We start from the raw sequence: 16,379 nt of genomic DNA, 5'->3' as shown, positions 1-16,379 counted from the left end.
CACTAAAGCCATCATGGGGTCTTGTTTGCCATCAGCCAATCAGTGGAAAAAGCGTGCAAAGATCTCCTTTCTGGAGCTAGGTGGCAAAGGTGATTGCTGCAGAGGGACTGGGCTGGGTTTGGGAGCTCTTTCCCTGCACACAGGAGTAAAGGAAACCACAAGAGTTGTATCAAGAGGTGTGGATGAAGAAGCTCTGCAGAAGAGAGGGCAGCTCAGCCCTCATGGCTGTATTTGCCTGTACAAAACAGCAGCACTGCTCTGGACTCAAAGAGGAGGCAAGAGGGAACATGAAACTCAGAGGGGTATCTCTGGTGTAAAGTGCCTTTTCAGGGACTCCTCTGGAGTAGGGAATTAATCCCTTGTTCAGGCTTGTATTCCAAAGCACAGCTTTGCCTCAAATACTTCAAAGTCATCCTAGATACAACAGGAGCTTCTCTGAAACTTTGCACAGATGGGGAAAATAATCCCCATCAATTTCAAACCAAAGAATTGCTGGACAAAAATCACCTTTGCCAGCTAGAAAATGTAGAAAGTGAATCTTAACATGGCCAAAGAAAAGCTGAAATCTTACAGAAAAGCATAATTTTGGGTCCACAGTAGCTCTGTGGTAGCCACACTCCCGTGGAGCAAGGCTCATTGACCTTGCTGTCTGGCACTGAGCTCTCACCCTGCTAGGAAAATCCAATGAATTGGTCTAATTAGGAAGTGTGTGTATCACCCAGTTGCACCTGTGGACATTCCCCGTGCACTAAACACAAAGCTGAAAGGTTTGTTTCTAACTGATTTAAAAATATAATATACCGAGTAATTTGCTTTCTTGATCAGTGTGTTAATTGGATATTAATTTATGAAAGAAAATGGTGGGACTGATTCTCCTCAGAGGCCCTTTGCACAGCAGCTTGCAGCAGTGAAAAGCAAATGCAGCATGAATCTGAACAGAGCCAGGTGAGCTGTCTGGCTGCCTCTAGCACTAGGAACCAGTTCCTGGCTCTGACGGTACAAACGGGTTGTAAAATTCTTGTTGTTTTTTTTTCCTCTTGGCCTCTTCAAGGTAGCTTAAAGCTCCCTTAACACCTGAAGGGTTTTAGTGCCACGGGGACTTGCATCTGGTGAGGACTTGGTGTCCTGGCTGCTTTGAAGGTGGTGATGCAAGAAGTCCGTTTGGTCCCACCAAGGCCAAGATTGCCTTCCTGCTGCCGTCTGGCACCCGCAGACACTCACTAGCCTTACCCTGCAGGGGTGTAAGCATGTGTGCAAGGTGCAGCACAGAGGAGAATCAAGTACCCTCTCTCCTGCACAAAACCAGGAACTACTGCTTTGCATGTGATAGAAATGCTTTTTATTTTCCTCACCCACGACCTGCTTTTTTTTTTTTTTAATCACATAACCTCTTACCGTTAATTTGCCTAACAGACATTGACCGCCCTAAAGGACTAACATTCACTGAGGTGGATGTTGATTCCATCAAAATTGCTTGGGAAAGCCCTCAGGGGCAAGTCACCAGGTACAGGGTGACCTACTCAAGCCCTGAGGATGGAATCCATGAGCTATTGCCGGCCCCAGGGGGCGAAGAAGACACTGCTGAGCTGCATGGCCTCAGGCCAGGTTCTGAGTACACTATCAATATCGTTGCCATATACGATGACATGGAGAGCCTGCCCCTCACTGGGACCCAGTCCACAGGTACACCCTTAACTTCACCACCCAGCAGGCCATGGCAGCAGTGGCTTCTGCCCTGCTGGGTCAAGCGTGTTTCCACGCACAACTGGTGCTCCGTGCTGGGGAAGCCCCAGGGGCAGCCAAGGGGATGTGGTTGCTCCTGTGAGATAGATGGCTTAGTTGGTGCTGGAGAGCTGGCTGCCAGTGGAATCAGCCTACCTACACAGTAGGGAAGGCAGGGAATGCAGGTAAGATCAGCAGGATATAAGGAGCAGATTCTAGAGCAGGGAGGTGTGTGACCTTGTGAAGCTTTCTCTCAGTCCTGAAGTGGATCAGTGAAGTCCGTTCCCTAGTCACAGAGCCTAAGTCATGGTGAAGCACCCTCTCACAATGCTCGTGTCTTTGGAGTATGGGGCACCTGCAGGCAGAGGCAGTTACCAACAACAGAGAGATTAGTGTAGCTTTCACCCCTCAGGGTCCTCTCTGTTGGAGCAAGAGGCTAGGAGGTTGTTTTAACCCTCAGGTCTCTCAGAGCCTCTAAGGACTCCAGCCCACAGGAATGCCCACACTCTGTGCTCACATCACCTCCACAAAAAGAGGACGTGCTCCATTCAGGAGGATCCTTTATGTGCCAGCTCTGTGCAGAATAAACTTAAAATTCCTTCCTAAAAAAGGAAAAGGGAGCTAATTGCTTGAGATGAAGTTACTTCCAGCAATATAGAATCGATGGCAAAGCTTCCAGCATTCCTGTACATGTGTTATTTTAGAGGTAGTTTGTAATAAAGGTCTCCTGTTCACTTGTGGATGAAAAGTTGGCACTATAATCCCAGAGGTGTAATGAAGACAGTGGTTCCTAGTGTACAGGTGGCTGTACTAAGCTGAAGCAAAGTGCTGCAGTGACTGAAACAGCTGGCTGACTACCTGCCAGAAATGCAAATATAGCCATTATTAAAACCCACTCTGTGTGGTTTACCCTCTGTGGCCTGTTCAAATGCATATTTGAAGTCATTCAAGACTTCCCATTGACTCTCATGGGCTTTAGATTGAGCTCTGAGCAAAGCACCAAGGGAGATTTATCTTGTATTTCCACTGTAAAATTAGAAAACGTCACAGCAATAAGCTAATAGTGGGCACTATGGCCAGGTATATTTTCCCCCTGTTTACAGCCCAAGGATTACCAACAGTAAGGCAAGAAAATGTTTCAATGGATGCTCCTTCTCTTATGCAAACATGTATTTTTAAGGATATCAGATGTGTTAGCTCATAAACAGACTCTTGTGATTGAGCCTTATGGCCACCAAAGCTCTGCTTTCCCATTGCCTTGCTCTCTGTGTAAGTGGCTGTAAAATGCTTCCCCTCTGCATTTGCAGTATATTTATACCCTCTTTGCAATTCCTGAGCCTGCTTCCTCCTTACTTTTGTAAATCATTTTAGGATGTATTTTAGAAATGAACAGGGATAGGCAAGTGAAGCAGGACTGAATCATGAGCTGTGTGATGAAAAAGCAGAGACAGGCAGAGGAATTAAGAACAGGCTGTGGCCTCCTGCTACAAATTTAAGCACATCCCAAAGCCTTCACCTCGCATCACAGCAAGAGGTGTTCCTCACCTAACTTCAGGGTTGAAGCAACCAAGTTCTTCTTATTTATTACTGGAGGTTTGAGAATCTCCTCCTGAATACCTTGTCCCCTTCCACGGTGCTTTATGCCTGTGTTTGCAGAAGCTCCACCACTTTCCTGCCCATGCTTTTCAGGCCTTAAAACCAGTCTCATGTTCAGGAGAGAATACTGTTTTATCCAAGACTGTCTTCTTTAAACTAACCATACCCCACTCCCAATTTTTTCAGCAATTCCACCTCCAACAAATCTGAAGTTTACTCAGATAACTCCCACCAGTCTGACCATCAACTGGAATGCTCCAAACGTTCGCCTCACTGGCTACAGGGTCAGAGTGAACCCCAAAGAAAAGACTGGTCCCATGAAAGAGATCAACCTTTCTCCAGACAGTACATCTGCTGTGGTGTCAGGATTAATGGTAACTCTTTTGTTTGTGTCGTGCAGACTGTGTTGTGGGAAGATGATATGAGGAGCAACTGAAGCAAATTCCTGAGTCAGCAACCTCAGCTGGAGTGTAGACCATTACAGCTCCTAAGGGCCTGACTCTGTTGGAAGTCTGAGTAGCCATCAGCTATAACTTCTTGTTACTACAGCTTTTAAAATGCAAGGAATTGGCCTGCTGAATCTGCATTCTTTCCCCTTCCTCATTTAGCACAGGCAGACTGGATACCTTAATCAAATGCAAATGGTCAGTTTCACAATCAACAGTAACCCCTTCAAATGATTTTATTCATCTTTCACAAAAGATGGGAGATAAAGTGAGGTAATGCAGAGGTTTTCAAGCTGTGATATGGGAGCTCTGGCAGTCTGTTGCCTATTTTTAAGACATCTGCAAAATGTAAGAAAAAATGTACAAGTCTTTTGTGAGTCAGCTCACATTTGCTATGTAGCCATCTTCTCCACTGGAAACATTTCAGGAGTTCCTGAACTGGCAAAGGCTGAAAATCACTGCTTTTATGGCTCCTGCTATCTTAACAAGCTACTGATTTGTTTTGAAGAAGTTTTATGAATGATTTTCAAAAACGAGCCTGAAAAAACATTCTAATCTCAGTGGACTCCTGGTCTGATGCAGTCAGGGACTAAAGACCGTGCTGTAACTTCCCATCACTCTTTTCTTAACAGGAAGAGCACCTTATCATAGCAAATGGCATCCATTAACCCCAGGAAAAACAGGATGTAAATTAGGTTGCTCTGAAGACTCGGCTTTGAAGCACAGGTTTCAAAATGAGGGATGACAACTCAGCTTCATCCTGGATTTCCTCTGCTCCATGGTGTGCACATGTGCACTACTAGTATTACCAACAGCACTGTTATCAGGGCCCATGTCTACTCTTTTATTACAGCTGGAAATAACTAGAATGATCATGTCAATCCTTCACTGATTTATTTCAAGGTTTCATACTGCAGTAGCTGGTGACCAAGAAATGTGGTTCCACCAAATGTGGGCAGGAGTATTTCCCAGCTGTGCCAGGTCCTGCTAGTAACGTGACATAACTTTGTCCATTCTAGGTAGCAACCAAGTATGAAGTGAGTGTCTATGCCCTGAAGGACTCTCTGACCAGCCGACCAGCCCAGGGGGTGGTCACCACTCTTGAAAGTAAGTAGTGGTTCTCCACAAGTGACCAGTTAGTTCTGTGCTGAGTGCAGAGGCTGAGATCCTGCTCTGTCTCCAAAGTAGGGCTCTATACAAAGCTCCAGCAAAGGCTTTCACAGGCACCTAACTGGTAAGATTCACAACCCCCACAGTACTGACAGGAGGCTTTCTCCTCTGGTGCAGATGTTAGCCCCCCTCGCAGGGCCCGTGTGACAGATGCCACTGAGACGACCATCACAATTACCTGGAGAACCAAGACTGAGACCATCACTGGCTTCCAAGTTGATGCTGTCCCAGCAAGTGGCCAGAACCCCATTCAAAGGACCATCAGCCCTGATGTTAGGACTTATATTATCACTGGTAAGTTGAGGGGCTTCTGCAGGTTCAGGAGCTTCCAGGGTCAGATCAGAAGCTGCACTGGGTTCTTGTTTAGCACTTGAATTGCCTTGGTGGGAAATGATATAGGAACAAAAGCTGAGAAAAAAAAAATCTGTCATAAAGCCTGGTCTCCAAGAAGTTGTTGTCCCTTTTAGATGGCTTCCTCAGATCAGCTAACATTTGTGTCTCAACTTCATTGTAGGCCTGCAGCCTGGCACTGACTACAAGATCTACCTGTACACTCTGAACGAGAACGCGCGCAGTTCCCCGGTGGTGATCGATGCCTCCACTGGTAACGTGACCTTGACTGACTTCTCTGCACAATAGCCACATACGGTCAGGCAGAAGTTGTCTGTATCTGATCACATGTAATATTTACTGTGACTTAGGTTGTATTCCTGAGTTTGAGAAGGGTGTCAGAAGATGCAGTTCAGGAGAAGGCCTTGCTTGCATTTGACTTGTCTCCTTGTGTTCTCACCCAGCTATCGATGCTCCTTCTAACCTGCGCTTCCTCACAACCACGAGCAACTCCCTCCTGGTGACCTGGCAGCCTCCACGAGCCAAGATCACAGGCTACATCATCAGATATGAGAAACCTGGCTCACCAGCCAAGGAGGTTCTGCCTCGCCTTCGGCCCGGCACCACCGAGGCTACTATTACTGGTACCTCTCTCTGTTTTGTTTGGGAGCTCTTAGCCTGAAACACTTAAACTGGAAGAGGGGGGGAAGATCTAGGTACAAGACATGTTGATGGTCAGCTAAGACAAAGAAAAAATCTTGGTCCTTGATTGTGGTTTCTAATGATGGACAGCAACAACCACAGATGCTTGTTTCCATTGCCCCACCACAACTGTCATCCATTCGAGGTGAAAGGTCCATGGCACCCCATCAGTCACACATTCCAAAGACTCATTATGTTCTGTGTCTGCAGTGCCCATGATCCCTGCTAACGTGGTCAGGTTGATTTCAAACTGGCTCTGAGGAGCAAGAGGCTGGACTCTTGGTACTGTCCTGAAAACCTCAGGTCCAAATTGCACATACCCATACTACAGCCTTACCCACCTCTTCTTCTGCCTTAGATCCCATGCAAAGTCATAAAAGAAAAGCAATACTTCAGTTTTAAGATGGCTTTATGTCCTTCCTCCTTCCCTAGGTTTGGAACCAGGAACTGAATACATCATCTACATCATTGCTGTGAAGAACAATCAAAAGAGTGAACCACTGATTGGCAGAAAAAGGACAGGTAAAACAAAGCTCTGGATTGTTGAATGCCAACAAGAGATTATGTCTTCCACTTGGGGAACACAGTCTCAGGATGAAATAAGACTGTTATTTAAAATACCTTGTTCACACCATTCAGCCACACGTTTTTTATGCAGACAGGCTTTCTAAGGAGGTTTTCCTTTCTAGGATGCAAGGAGTAAAATTCTGAAGTTACACGAAGCACATTTAGCTGCATTTGGACACTAAGAACGACAAGCTTGGTGCTTCACTCTTGCCTGGGTACCTAATTGATAATTAAAGTAGGGTTGACAGGTGCATTTCCATCTAGCAGATGATGGCATCCGAGGCAGAATCCATCCATTTATTGCCCATTGCATTTCTCTTACTTTATATCCTCCACAGTGCAAGACTGAGATTCCTGTAGCAAGCCAAATACCAGGTGTAGATCTGAATGTGCTCCAGAACCTCCTTTCTTACTGCACACTAGTGATTTTTCCTAACCTGATAACCTGTGATTATCTGTTGAAAATAATTGATCCTCATTTTGAGCAGAGCATGGTGGCTTCTTTGGGTTGCAGTGTTCAAAACTGTTGCTCAGCTGTATGAAAATTTCATGCCAACACGCTTCTTATGCCTGGGTGTGAAAGATAAACATAGATTTATATGATATATGAATAGAGAGAGAGAGACAGGATATAGATTCACAATCACAATGAGGTCATAAGAAGTGTGTTGCATCTTGGGATGACTGCTCGTCTTCGTTGCTGGGAGCGGTGTACGGTATCCACTCTAGCTGTTTTAATTGACCATTGTTAATTGGCCACGCTTTGCTTTATGGCTCCTAACCTTTCTTTGGCTAGATGAGCTTCCCACCTTGATTACCAGACCACACCCCAACCAGCCCGACATCCTGGACGTGCCTTCCATTGACGAGAGGACCCCTTACCTCACCAACAACAGGTATGACAATGGGAACGGTATCCAACTTCCAGGCACCTCTGGGCATCCACAGACAGTAGGACCCTACCAGGGCCAACAAGTCTTCTTTGAGGAGCACGGCTACAGAAGACCTGTACCCACCACAGCAACACCCCTCAGGCCAGGGTCGAGACGGCAACCGCCAAACGTAGATGAAGCCATTGAAGTCCCTGGGTACCAAGTGCCCATCATCGTGGAGCCTTCGTACCCCAACTCCCGGGGGCCCAGGCGCAATGACACCACGGGTCAAGAAGTCCTGTCTCACACAACCATCTCTTGGAGGCCCTTGCTGGAGAGCTCTGAGTACATCATCTCCTGCCAGCCCGTCAGCCAGGATGAAGACACTCTGCAGGTAACTGAGCTGTCTCAGCACAGGAGCAGCGTTAGCCTCATCCGTGGCAGCAGGTGTGCCCTGGGACTCCAGGCCCTTTGCTGCCTTATTGGGGTGGCAGTCAGAGTTGGCTTGAAGGGTCTTGTTAAACATGTAGCTGAGAGCAGGATAAATGCCTCCCTCCTGGAGGGGTAATATTGCTAAAGCAGAAAGTTCTTGAAACGCTGTCAGGATCAACATTTCCCTGGGGAAGGGAGCAGTCAGGGAGACAATTGGAGTTTTGAAGACTGTTGCTTCTCCAAGCTAAAGACTCACTTACCCGTTTTTCTTTGTCTCTCTTGGTTTCTGTTTCCCTGAAAAGGCAGCAATAACATAAAACCTCATGAACCACAGTCCAGAGTAGCCAAGTTAAACTTGGTATTGTTTGTAGTTCTCAGAATATCCAAAGGGCTGTTTCCATCATGGCATAGAGCACAGAAGTCAACCTAAACACCCTGTCTTGGGGATATCTAGGGAGTAATCACTCTTCCCTTTCTGGTGACTTGGCATTGCCTCTTGTTGCAGTTCAGGGTTCCTGGCACTTCCTCCAGTGCTACACTCACTGGCCTTACAAGAGGGGCCACCTACAACATCATAGTGGAAGCCCTGAAAGATCACCGGAGACAAAAGGTGCTGGAGGAGGTGGTCACAGTTGGCAATACTGGTGAGTAAACCTGGATGGAGTCTGGGTGAACCTGTGCTGTTCCTGCCTCGTTTCCCTTACTCAAGACAACCTACCTGGTGCTCAGGCTTGAGAACAGTTTGAAAAGGAAACATCTCCAGACAGGAAAAGCTCATAGCAGGACACTGGGACAAGTGATACAATGGAGTATACTGGTTTGGGAGAACTCTCACACTGACAGTGTGACTAGAGCTAATCTGATCTCTTGTCTCATCACGAAAAATGTGCTTTGAGGCTCCTAGGGTCTTCCAGGGACAGTGCCCAAGAAAAGAGCAAAGATCTGGTAATTTGCTGCTTTCAAAAAGAGCTGGGGATCAGGCTGGTGTTGCAGATTCCTGCCCAGCAGCAAAAATCTCCTGACACAGCAAGACATCGTGCTTACAGGAAGGAATCAGTGGCCAGCTTAGCTGCTCTGTCAGTCATTTGCAACTTCTCCTGTGTTGGTTGTGCAGCAGCACCGCTAGACCATCCTGAAGGTCTGGCAGCAGGGCAAGCTGCCTGCAGAAACGCTGATTTGGCACAAACAGGCAGCACTTGAAAGCCATCTGACCAACCACAAGTACTTGTGGTCAGAGACAGCACTTGCCACAGCTGGAAAGCCCAGAGACCACACACACCCTGTGGGACCTGAGCTTTGCTTTTATCAGCACAGGGGGCTGGTCAACAACCCTTTCTCTCCCTCCATTTCCTCCTCTCTGTGTGTTTTGAAGTCGAAACGAAGAGGGTGGGATGGGATGGGAAGAGCTGAACCATTAAGGATTTACATTGTCCACTATGCAGCCCTCAACTGCTCCCACCTCCCTGGGAAAAAAAGCTGTTTCTCCCCTTCCAGCTGCCTTATGTCAGTCACAGACTGAGCAGAGAGCATTAACTCTTCACCCTCACCATCACACACTGAACTGATGGTTGTTAAAACATTGCCTTCCAATCAAGGCACACACCTAAGGGGGAAATCTGTATAGATGGGTGGCCATAAGGTCTGATCTCCTTCTTCCACCCCCGTGCCATGAGCTAGAGTCTGAAGTGCCCCAAAAAAGTGTGTATGCAGCTACCAGCCTCCTGCTGTTGCCCAGCATTGCCCAGCATCTTTCCCTTCAGAACAGGCTCAGTCAGGTTGTTGCTCTCCAGCAGCAAATGCAAAAACTTGGCAAATCAAAATGAAAATAGCCTTCATGTCAGGTTTGGTTGTTTTGTTGTTTTTTTTTAATCAGTCAGCTGCTCTGACAGATGCAAATGGAAAATAAATCATGGGGAGGCTCAGAGAGCCATCAAGTATATACCCCTGGGGTAGCTCCATTACTGCCGGGGGCGGGGGGGAAAGGAAAAGAAAGCATATATTCAGGGAAAATAATTGTCTTTCTGTAGTTCCTGTTGCTGTGTGTGATGCTTGTTTCTTTTCTTTTCATTCCAGTGTCTGAAGGACTAAACCAGCCAGCTGATGATACCTGCTATGATACTTACACTGGCTCCTTCTATTCCATTGGCGAGGAATGGGAGCGCTTATCTGAAACTGGCTTTAAGCTCTGGTGCCAGTGTTTGGGCTTTGGCAGTGGCCATTTCAGATGTGACTCTTCTAGTGAGTAGCTTGCTGTTCACCATCCCTGCCTCTGAGGGAGCTCCCTGAGCACTGCTGGCATGTTGGACCCAACCAACCAGGTCTAAACATGACACAGGCTCCTAACGCAGGCTCCTGAGTTTTTCCAACCAAACCAGTGTTTTGCATCACAGGAAGTGATGGAAAACTGTGGTTACTTCTGAGCTGTGCAGCTTTAGCTAGTAGTGCCCTTCACTGCATCAGCAACAGTTAATATCACATTGATACAGAATGACTTTTTCACCTAAGTTCAGTGTTGATTTTTCCCTACCTTTGCCAGGTATAAAAATGGCAGACAGGCAAGACACTCAGGTGAGAGGGTCTGAGCAGCCATTTCAGAAGACAGCTCTTGAGTGTTAAATGATGGTGGAATTTTCATCTCCTAGTTATGTACATTGTTGCAGGGGGTCAGACAGGACCTGTGTGCATTTCAGTGGGTATTACAGCAAGTACAGATTCTGATTTGCATAGCAGACAGCCCCTTTGCAAAGCATCTTGGAGAACCAAGTGTTCTAATTTTGTTAGCTGCTTTTTAAGCCTAATACAAGCAACTCTTTGCTTTGGCATTTCTGCAATTTACATATAGACTCAGAGCAGTGCCTGCAGGGAAGACACTTGTTTTACAGGATTAATATTGATATTTCCTCATTTGATACACGTGGCTTACCCATTGTGTTTGGCAGTTTCTGTGATACAGCTTTTTGGGTATTTGTTCAAAAAAGACCATTTAAAATATTTTTCTCTCTCTTCCTGCCCCATGTCTATTAAATTCCCTTTCATTTCTCTTACTCTCCTATGAGCCAATCCTCCTTTTCCACTCTTTGTGACATCCTACTCTTGTCCTAAGAGCCTCTAGCCATTTCCCAGAGCTGTAACAGTCCTCAGCAAGTTAAAAGCTGCAGGAGCTGAACCCATTTCCAAGCAGGAACCCATTTCATCCTTGGGACTTGGATGAGCTGAAAAGGTTCTTTCTCCTGACCCTCTTGTTGGTTCCTGACACATCACCAAGCTGTTCTCCTCCCTCTGTGTCACTGCAGCATAGGGGATAACTCCTGTTTCTCTCGTTCCTCTGCCTTCTCCAGAGTGGTGCCATGATAATGGTGTGAACTACAAGATTGGGGAGAAGTGGGACCGGCAGGGGGAGAATGGGCAGATGATGAGCTGCACCTGCCTTGGAAATGGAAAAGGAGAATTCAAATGTGAACCTCGTAAGTCTTCTTCTGATGTTCAGTTTCATTGATCTCTGAGTCAGGAAATTTCAGCATCTCGGGGCTTTTCCCCATTAAGGTCCTGCTGTGAGGGCAAGCAGAGTTAACAGGGTGTCTGATGCAGATCTTGGAGGGAGAGTTGGTGGCAGATTGAACCTGTTTGCACAAGAGCTGAAGGCAGAAAACTCACATTCCCAAGCTTGAAAAGAATAAAGCCCTCTTTCGTTAGCCAAGGCCGCAGCACACTCAGCATCTGTCTGCTGTTGGCCCTGGAGCCACCCAAGAGGGAAACATCACTGCACTAAGTGGTGCAGGTTACCCTAATCAGTAATACAGGACTTTTCTGCAGGGCCTGTCCCCTGAAGATCCCCTAGACTTCACAATATGAATGGAACTGCATCGTTCTTGTCAGGCAAATACCTGTTCTAGCTAAAGTGTCTGGTGAGCTATAAAAGTGACTGGTGTTCCCCTGGAGAGTCAGTGAGCCTCTGGGCAGGCAGGGAGAGTGCACTGGCCTGAGGCTCCTGTTGTGATCACCAAACTGCTCTGAGAATGCTTAAAGCCAAGCACAGGCCCTGCAGCTGAGCTCTGCCTGTTCCTCCACAGATGAGACCACATGCTATGATGATGGGAAGATGTACCAAGTTGGAGAGCAGTGGCAGAAGGAGTACTTTGGGGCCATCTGCTCCTGCACTTGTTATGGAGGACAACAGGTAAGCAGGAGGGACTTGCCCTGCTGAACACAGGGAATGAGGAGGGGCTGTGCTGGAGTGCAGGGTGTCAGGTCAGATGGTGCCCAATGCCTCGCCAAAACAGGTGGGTGAGAAGACAGATGATTAGTAGGAGAGCTTCAGTATCTGCGTGGGGGCAACCTCCCTGGTGTTGGTGGAGCTGCGGGCAGATGTGTAAATGCTGGCAGCTCCTTGGCCAGCCACACTGGTGTGGTCTGACCAACACACCCATGTTCTGCTTCCCTAGGGCTGGCGTTGTGACAACTGCCGCCGGCCCAGCGTGGAGGTGGCCCCTGAAGGCTCTGCTGGCCATACCTACACTCAGTTTACACAGAGATACCACCAGGCCACAAACACTGTGAGTACAACTTTCCTTCTCTGCCCTCCCTCAGTGCAAGTCTGGTCTGTGGGATGGATCAACGGGGTCTCTGTAGGGCTTGAGGGTTAGGGGCAGTGCGTAGCTTTCTGCTCGGCCAGAAGTGCATGACAGCCCCATCTCCAGCAAAACCATCACTCTTGCACAGCACAGAATGTAGACTTGAGCTCAGACTGTAGACTTGAGCTCAGACTGTACACCTGAGCTCACACTGTGTTCAGTGTCACCCTCACCTCCCTAGCACTTCTCCTTCCCCAGCGCCGGGATGTCCCGCATGCCCCGGCAGGCCCCAGTGCATGCAGTGCTTTCCCAGTCTTCACTCTCTGCTGTAACCCAGCTGTGTGCTCCATGCTGAGAACAGCTGCCAAGCAGCCCCACGGGCTGGCAAACAATTCTCAGCCCAAACCACAGCACAGAAGTGTCCATCTTTACAGGACAGAGTGCTAACTGGTCTCCTTCCCTCCCGACAGAACGTCAACTGCCCAATTGAGTGTTTCATGCCCCTAGATGTACAGGCAGACACACAACATCCACGGGGAAAGTAACATCCAGCAAGACTTCTTGCAGCAATGGCAACAGGCAACCAAAGTATACATACCTATCTGCCTCCATTACCATCCAAACTGGAGTGATGCTAGCAAAACTGCATCTTTTGAGAATGGCCCTCTGCTCTGGAGCCATTTTCCCAGCTTAAGCTCAACTCACAGCTTCTCCAAGCGCCACTCTTGGAGTGTTTCAGACTTTTCTCATGATTGATAGCAATTCTCTGGGTTTTGCTCCAAGTGTTGAATACCAGTCAGTATTCTCAAATTTAAAGAAAAAAAAAAAAAGGGGGGTGGGGGTGGAAGATGCTAAATCACAGATTGGTGCGGGATCAAAATATCAAGGGGGAGGGTGGGTGTAGAAATTGAAGGTTCCCATGCTATGCAAAGAACATTTGAGTACAACATCACTTGAGTTTTAGTGACAGGAAAGTCCACCAAACACTTCTGCTTTCACATAAGCGTGCAGCCAGCAGTAAGATAGGAACAGCAAATCCAATCACTGTGATATTTAAAATATGCACAGTCCTAATTCTCTCTCAATGATTCTAGTATTTTTCTAGCTGTATCTTTATATCTCATACTGTTATTTATCAGTTTTGTTCCCCTGACCTTCCAAGTGTTTTTATATGGGAATAAAAAGTATTGAAGACACTTAGTATGCAGTTGACAAAGAGGAATTTGGTGTAATTATGATCAGTGATTATTTTTATACTGTAAGTGCCAAAGCTTTACTACTGTGGAAAAGAAAAAAAAAACAAACAACTCTTTTAATAAAAAGATTTACAAACCAGACATGTAGTTTAAGTGATTCTCTTTGCTGCCATGGAATCTAGGATGAAGATTATTATTCTGAGCTGGAGTAACATTGCCTTGAAACAAGATGGAACAAACCTCTCAATGAAGCATGAAGGAAACCTCAAGAGAAAATTTGTAGAGCAGGTGGTTAATTAAAGACTTCCAGCTGCACCCCCTGCCCCAGTAGAGCACAGGCACACTCTAAAGTATGTATGAACATTGCAGGAGGCAGAGGCTTGCTTGGGGGGAACAGGCAGAGGAGAGAAAGGAGGGAGGGAAAGGAAAATATTCCTTGCTTTGGACATGTACTGAGGTAAAGAAATGGTCCTCAATCCAGCCAGACACTTGAACACCTAGAATCAAATATGCTGTCAGTGTTTGAGTGGCCAGAATTAGTGAGGCCATCTATGCCTTTGAGGCTGGATGTGGTCAAAGTTTAAGTGACTCCCCCACAGGTCCAAATGGATGCTGGACCTCTGAGACCTTGCTCCTTGCCTTGCCCCTGGGGCAAACCTCTCTGCTATGGAAGGTAACTTGCCTGTGACCATCTGAAGGGTTGATAGAGGGGCTATCACACCCTTCTTTCAACTCTCAGCTATTCCATCTCCATTTGCAACGTGGTACATTCAAACAAAACCTAGAACTGACTTTTTTCAGGTGCTCATGAGCACTCTCTCAGACACTGCTGCAACAATGTCACCGAAATCCTTCCCCTGCCTCTGCAGAAAGTCTCACAAAAGAGAAGGGGACAGACAGTACCTGAGTGTATGTCCACATGCTGCAGGCAAAGGCTGCTTTCAAATCTGCTGTGCTTCTGCCTTGTGGGGTGGGGAGGGAGGGAGGTAGATGAAATTACTCTCAAAACCTTTTTTCAATCAAAGCCAGTCTTGATTACAATGAGCAAAGTTAGCAATGAGTTGCTTTAGCTGTGCTGCCAAAGCTGCAAAAACCATTGTACAGCATTTGCAAATGCAGAAGAGGCAAAGTTCTGTGATGGTTCCTCAGGCTGCATTCCCTGCATGGCTACAGAAGCACTGTTGTTACTCAAGTCCATGGATTTCTCTGGGTCGAATAAAGCATAGCATGAAAATAGAATTTGGCTCTTTGACATGAGAAACACACATGGCAGATGTTTTCACAGCTTGCTGTTTATAGAGCAACCAAAACACTTGCAAACAGTGAAATGATGGCAGCAGAAATCAGTTCTATCCCACCAATGTTCAAGAGCCAAATGAATTGTCTGAAATACTTGAGAGCTAAAAATGGCATAGACATAGATACAGAAGAACATTCTCCTGATAAACTGGATTTCTATTAATTTGCCCTTCCTGACTGAGGGTTATATGTTGCTTTCCACCAATTGCAAAGATCCCTACTTAGTCACTTGGCAACTAACTCGCTTCACAGACACACAGGAACTGCCCCAGCCAGAGTCACAGTCCATCTCATCTCACTCTAATGCCACATTGATGTAACAGCAACAACACCTTCCCCCCTTGCAGTAAACATTATGGAATAAAATTAAATAGTGCCTTTGCCTAACCTCTCTGTGGAGGTTTGTCCAGGAGGGTTTACATTACTGATTGTTTCTGTTTAACTAGTATAATGCTGGGTATTTTGTCATTCAACTAAAGCTTTTATTTCCAGTTACATTTGAAAACCACTATCAGAGCACAGCACAGAGGCAGTGGGAACTTGTGAGATCTACTACATGTCTTTCTTTTTTTAGAAACAATCAGCAACAAAAGGAACTCAGGTTTTTGAAGGTTCCCCTGCCTCACCCAGGCTGTGGTGCAGGAAGTGGCAACAAGACATCAGCTGCACCTTGAAACACAGACTCAGTTTATATCCATGGTTCACTTGAGCACAAAGATGTTGCCCAACCCAAGGTACCTTCACTGCAGGGGCAGCTGCCCAGGTGGAGAAGAAGGGAGCATCTGCCCCTCTTAGCAGGGAGCTTTCAGGCTCTCACACAAGGTGCTCACAGGTTCACCAAGCCCAGCAGCATTTAAGCCCATGGCTTTTCTTTTCCAGAAGCAGAAGCACATCTCCACAGTTTGTCTTCTTGGCTAATGCACCACTCTGGTTAGAGCAGGGGAACAACCCGTGTCAGGACCCTGCACTCCAGGGAGGAGCCCCGTGGTGGCTGAAGAAAAGAAAAATTGAAAAGTTTTAAAGTCCTCTGCTACTGACTGCAAAGACTGAGAATGGTCCCTCCCTGCTCTCCAGTTACTTCCACATTTCTGGGAGCTGTTGCTGTGCTGGCACAGAACCTGCCAGGGGCTGGGCACCATACAGTGATGGGGCAAACCAGAGCCTGCCAGCAGCCTGCTCTTCAAAACATCAACTGAAGGGAGCAGACCTATCCCGTGTGAGGAGAGACATGCCCTTTCCTACTGGAAACAGATGCTAAGCAGAGCTACACAGTTTGTTTTAATCATGGCAAGTATCAAAGGGAGAAGCCACTCCTTCAGCTAGCAGGAGATCAGCCTAACCCCCAGGGAACCAGCACAGCAAGGTCTTACAAAGGGCTGCTCATCTGGCCTCCTGCACTGGGGGAAGGCTCCTAATACTCCAACATCTCCTAAGCCCAACTGTCAGCAGGAACTGGACCTCAGCAGCTTGAAGACC

General features: G+C 47.0%; 1 protein-coding gene across 6 annotated transcripts in view; it reads left to right on the top strand.

The window, feature by feature from the left end:
* The window catches only part of FN1 (fibronectin 1), a 53,872-nt gene extending 39,029 nt beyond the window's left edge, over positions 1–14,843 (top strand). For 2 of the 6 annotated variants that reach the window (XM_051622700.1, XM_051622706.1), the window contains 14 exons: positions 1,414–1,683; positions 3,505–3,692; positions 4,784–4,871; positions 5,052–5,228; positions 5,449–5,538; positions 5,729–5,908; positions 6,399–6,488; positions 7,330–7,799; positions 8,343–8,481; positions 9,911–10,075; positions 11,176–11,301; positions 11,908–12,014; positions 12,280–12,390; positions 12,879–13,745. In XM_051622700.1, the coding sequence (XP_051478660.1) occupies positions 1,414–1,683; positions 3,505–3,692; positions 4,784–4,871; positions 5,052–5,228; positions 5,449–5,538; positions 5,729–5,908; positions 6,399–6,488; positions 7,330–7,799; positions 8,343–8,481; positions 9,911–10,075; positions 11,176–11,301; positions 11,908–12,014; positions 12,280–12,390; positions 12,879–12,953 (2,276 nt within the window). In that variant the 3' untranslated portion in view covers positions 12,954–13,745. Of the gene's footprint in view, positions 1–1,413; positions 1,684–3,504; positions 3,693–4,783; positions 4,872–5,051; positions 5,229–5,448; positions 5,539–5,728; positions 5,909–6,398; positions 6,489–7,329; positions 7,800–8,342; positions 8,482–9,910; positions 10,076–11,175; positions 11,302–11,907; positions 12,015–12,279; positions 12,391–12,878; positions 13,746–13,786 lie in introns of those variants that run through there. The other 4 variants (XM_051622701.1, XM_051622703.1, XM_051622704.1 and 1 more) reach the window with 4 other exon arrangements.
* The last annotated feature ends 1,536 nt before the right edge of the window (positions 14,844–16,379 follow it).

The sequence above is a fragment of the Apus apus genome, chromosome 6 (genome assembly GCF_020740795.1).
Source record: "Apus apus isolate bApuApu2 chromosome 6, bApuApu2.pri.cur, whole genome shotgun sequence".
Taxonomy (NCBI): domain Eukaryota; kingdom Metazoa; phylum Chordata; class Aves; order Apodiformes; family Apodidae; genus Apus; species Apus apus.
This window is presented reverse-complemented; position numbering and strand designations above follow the sequence as displayed.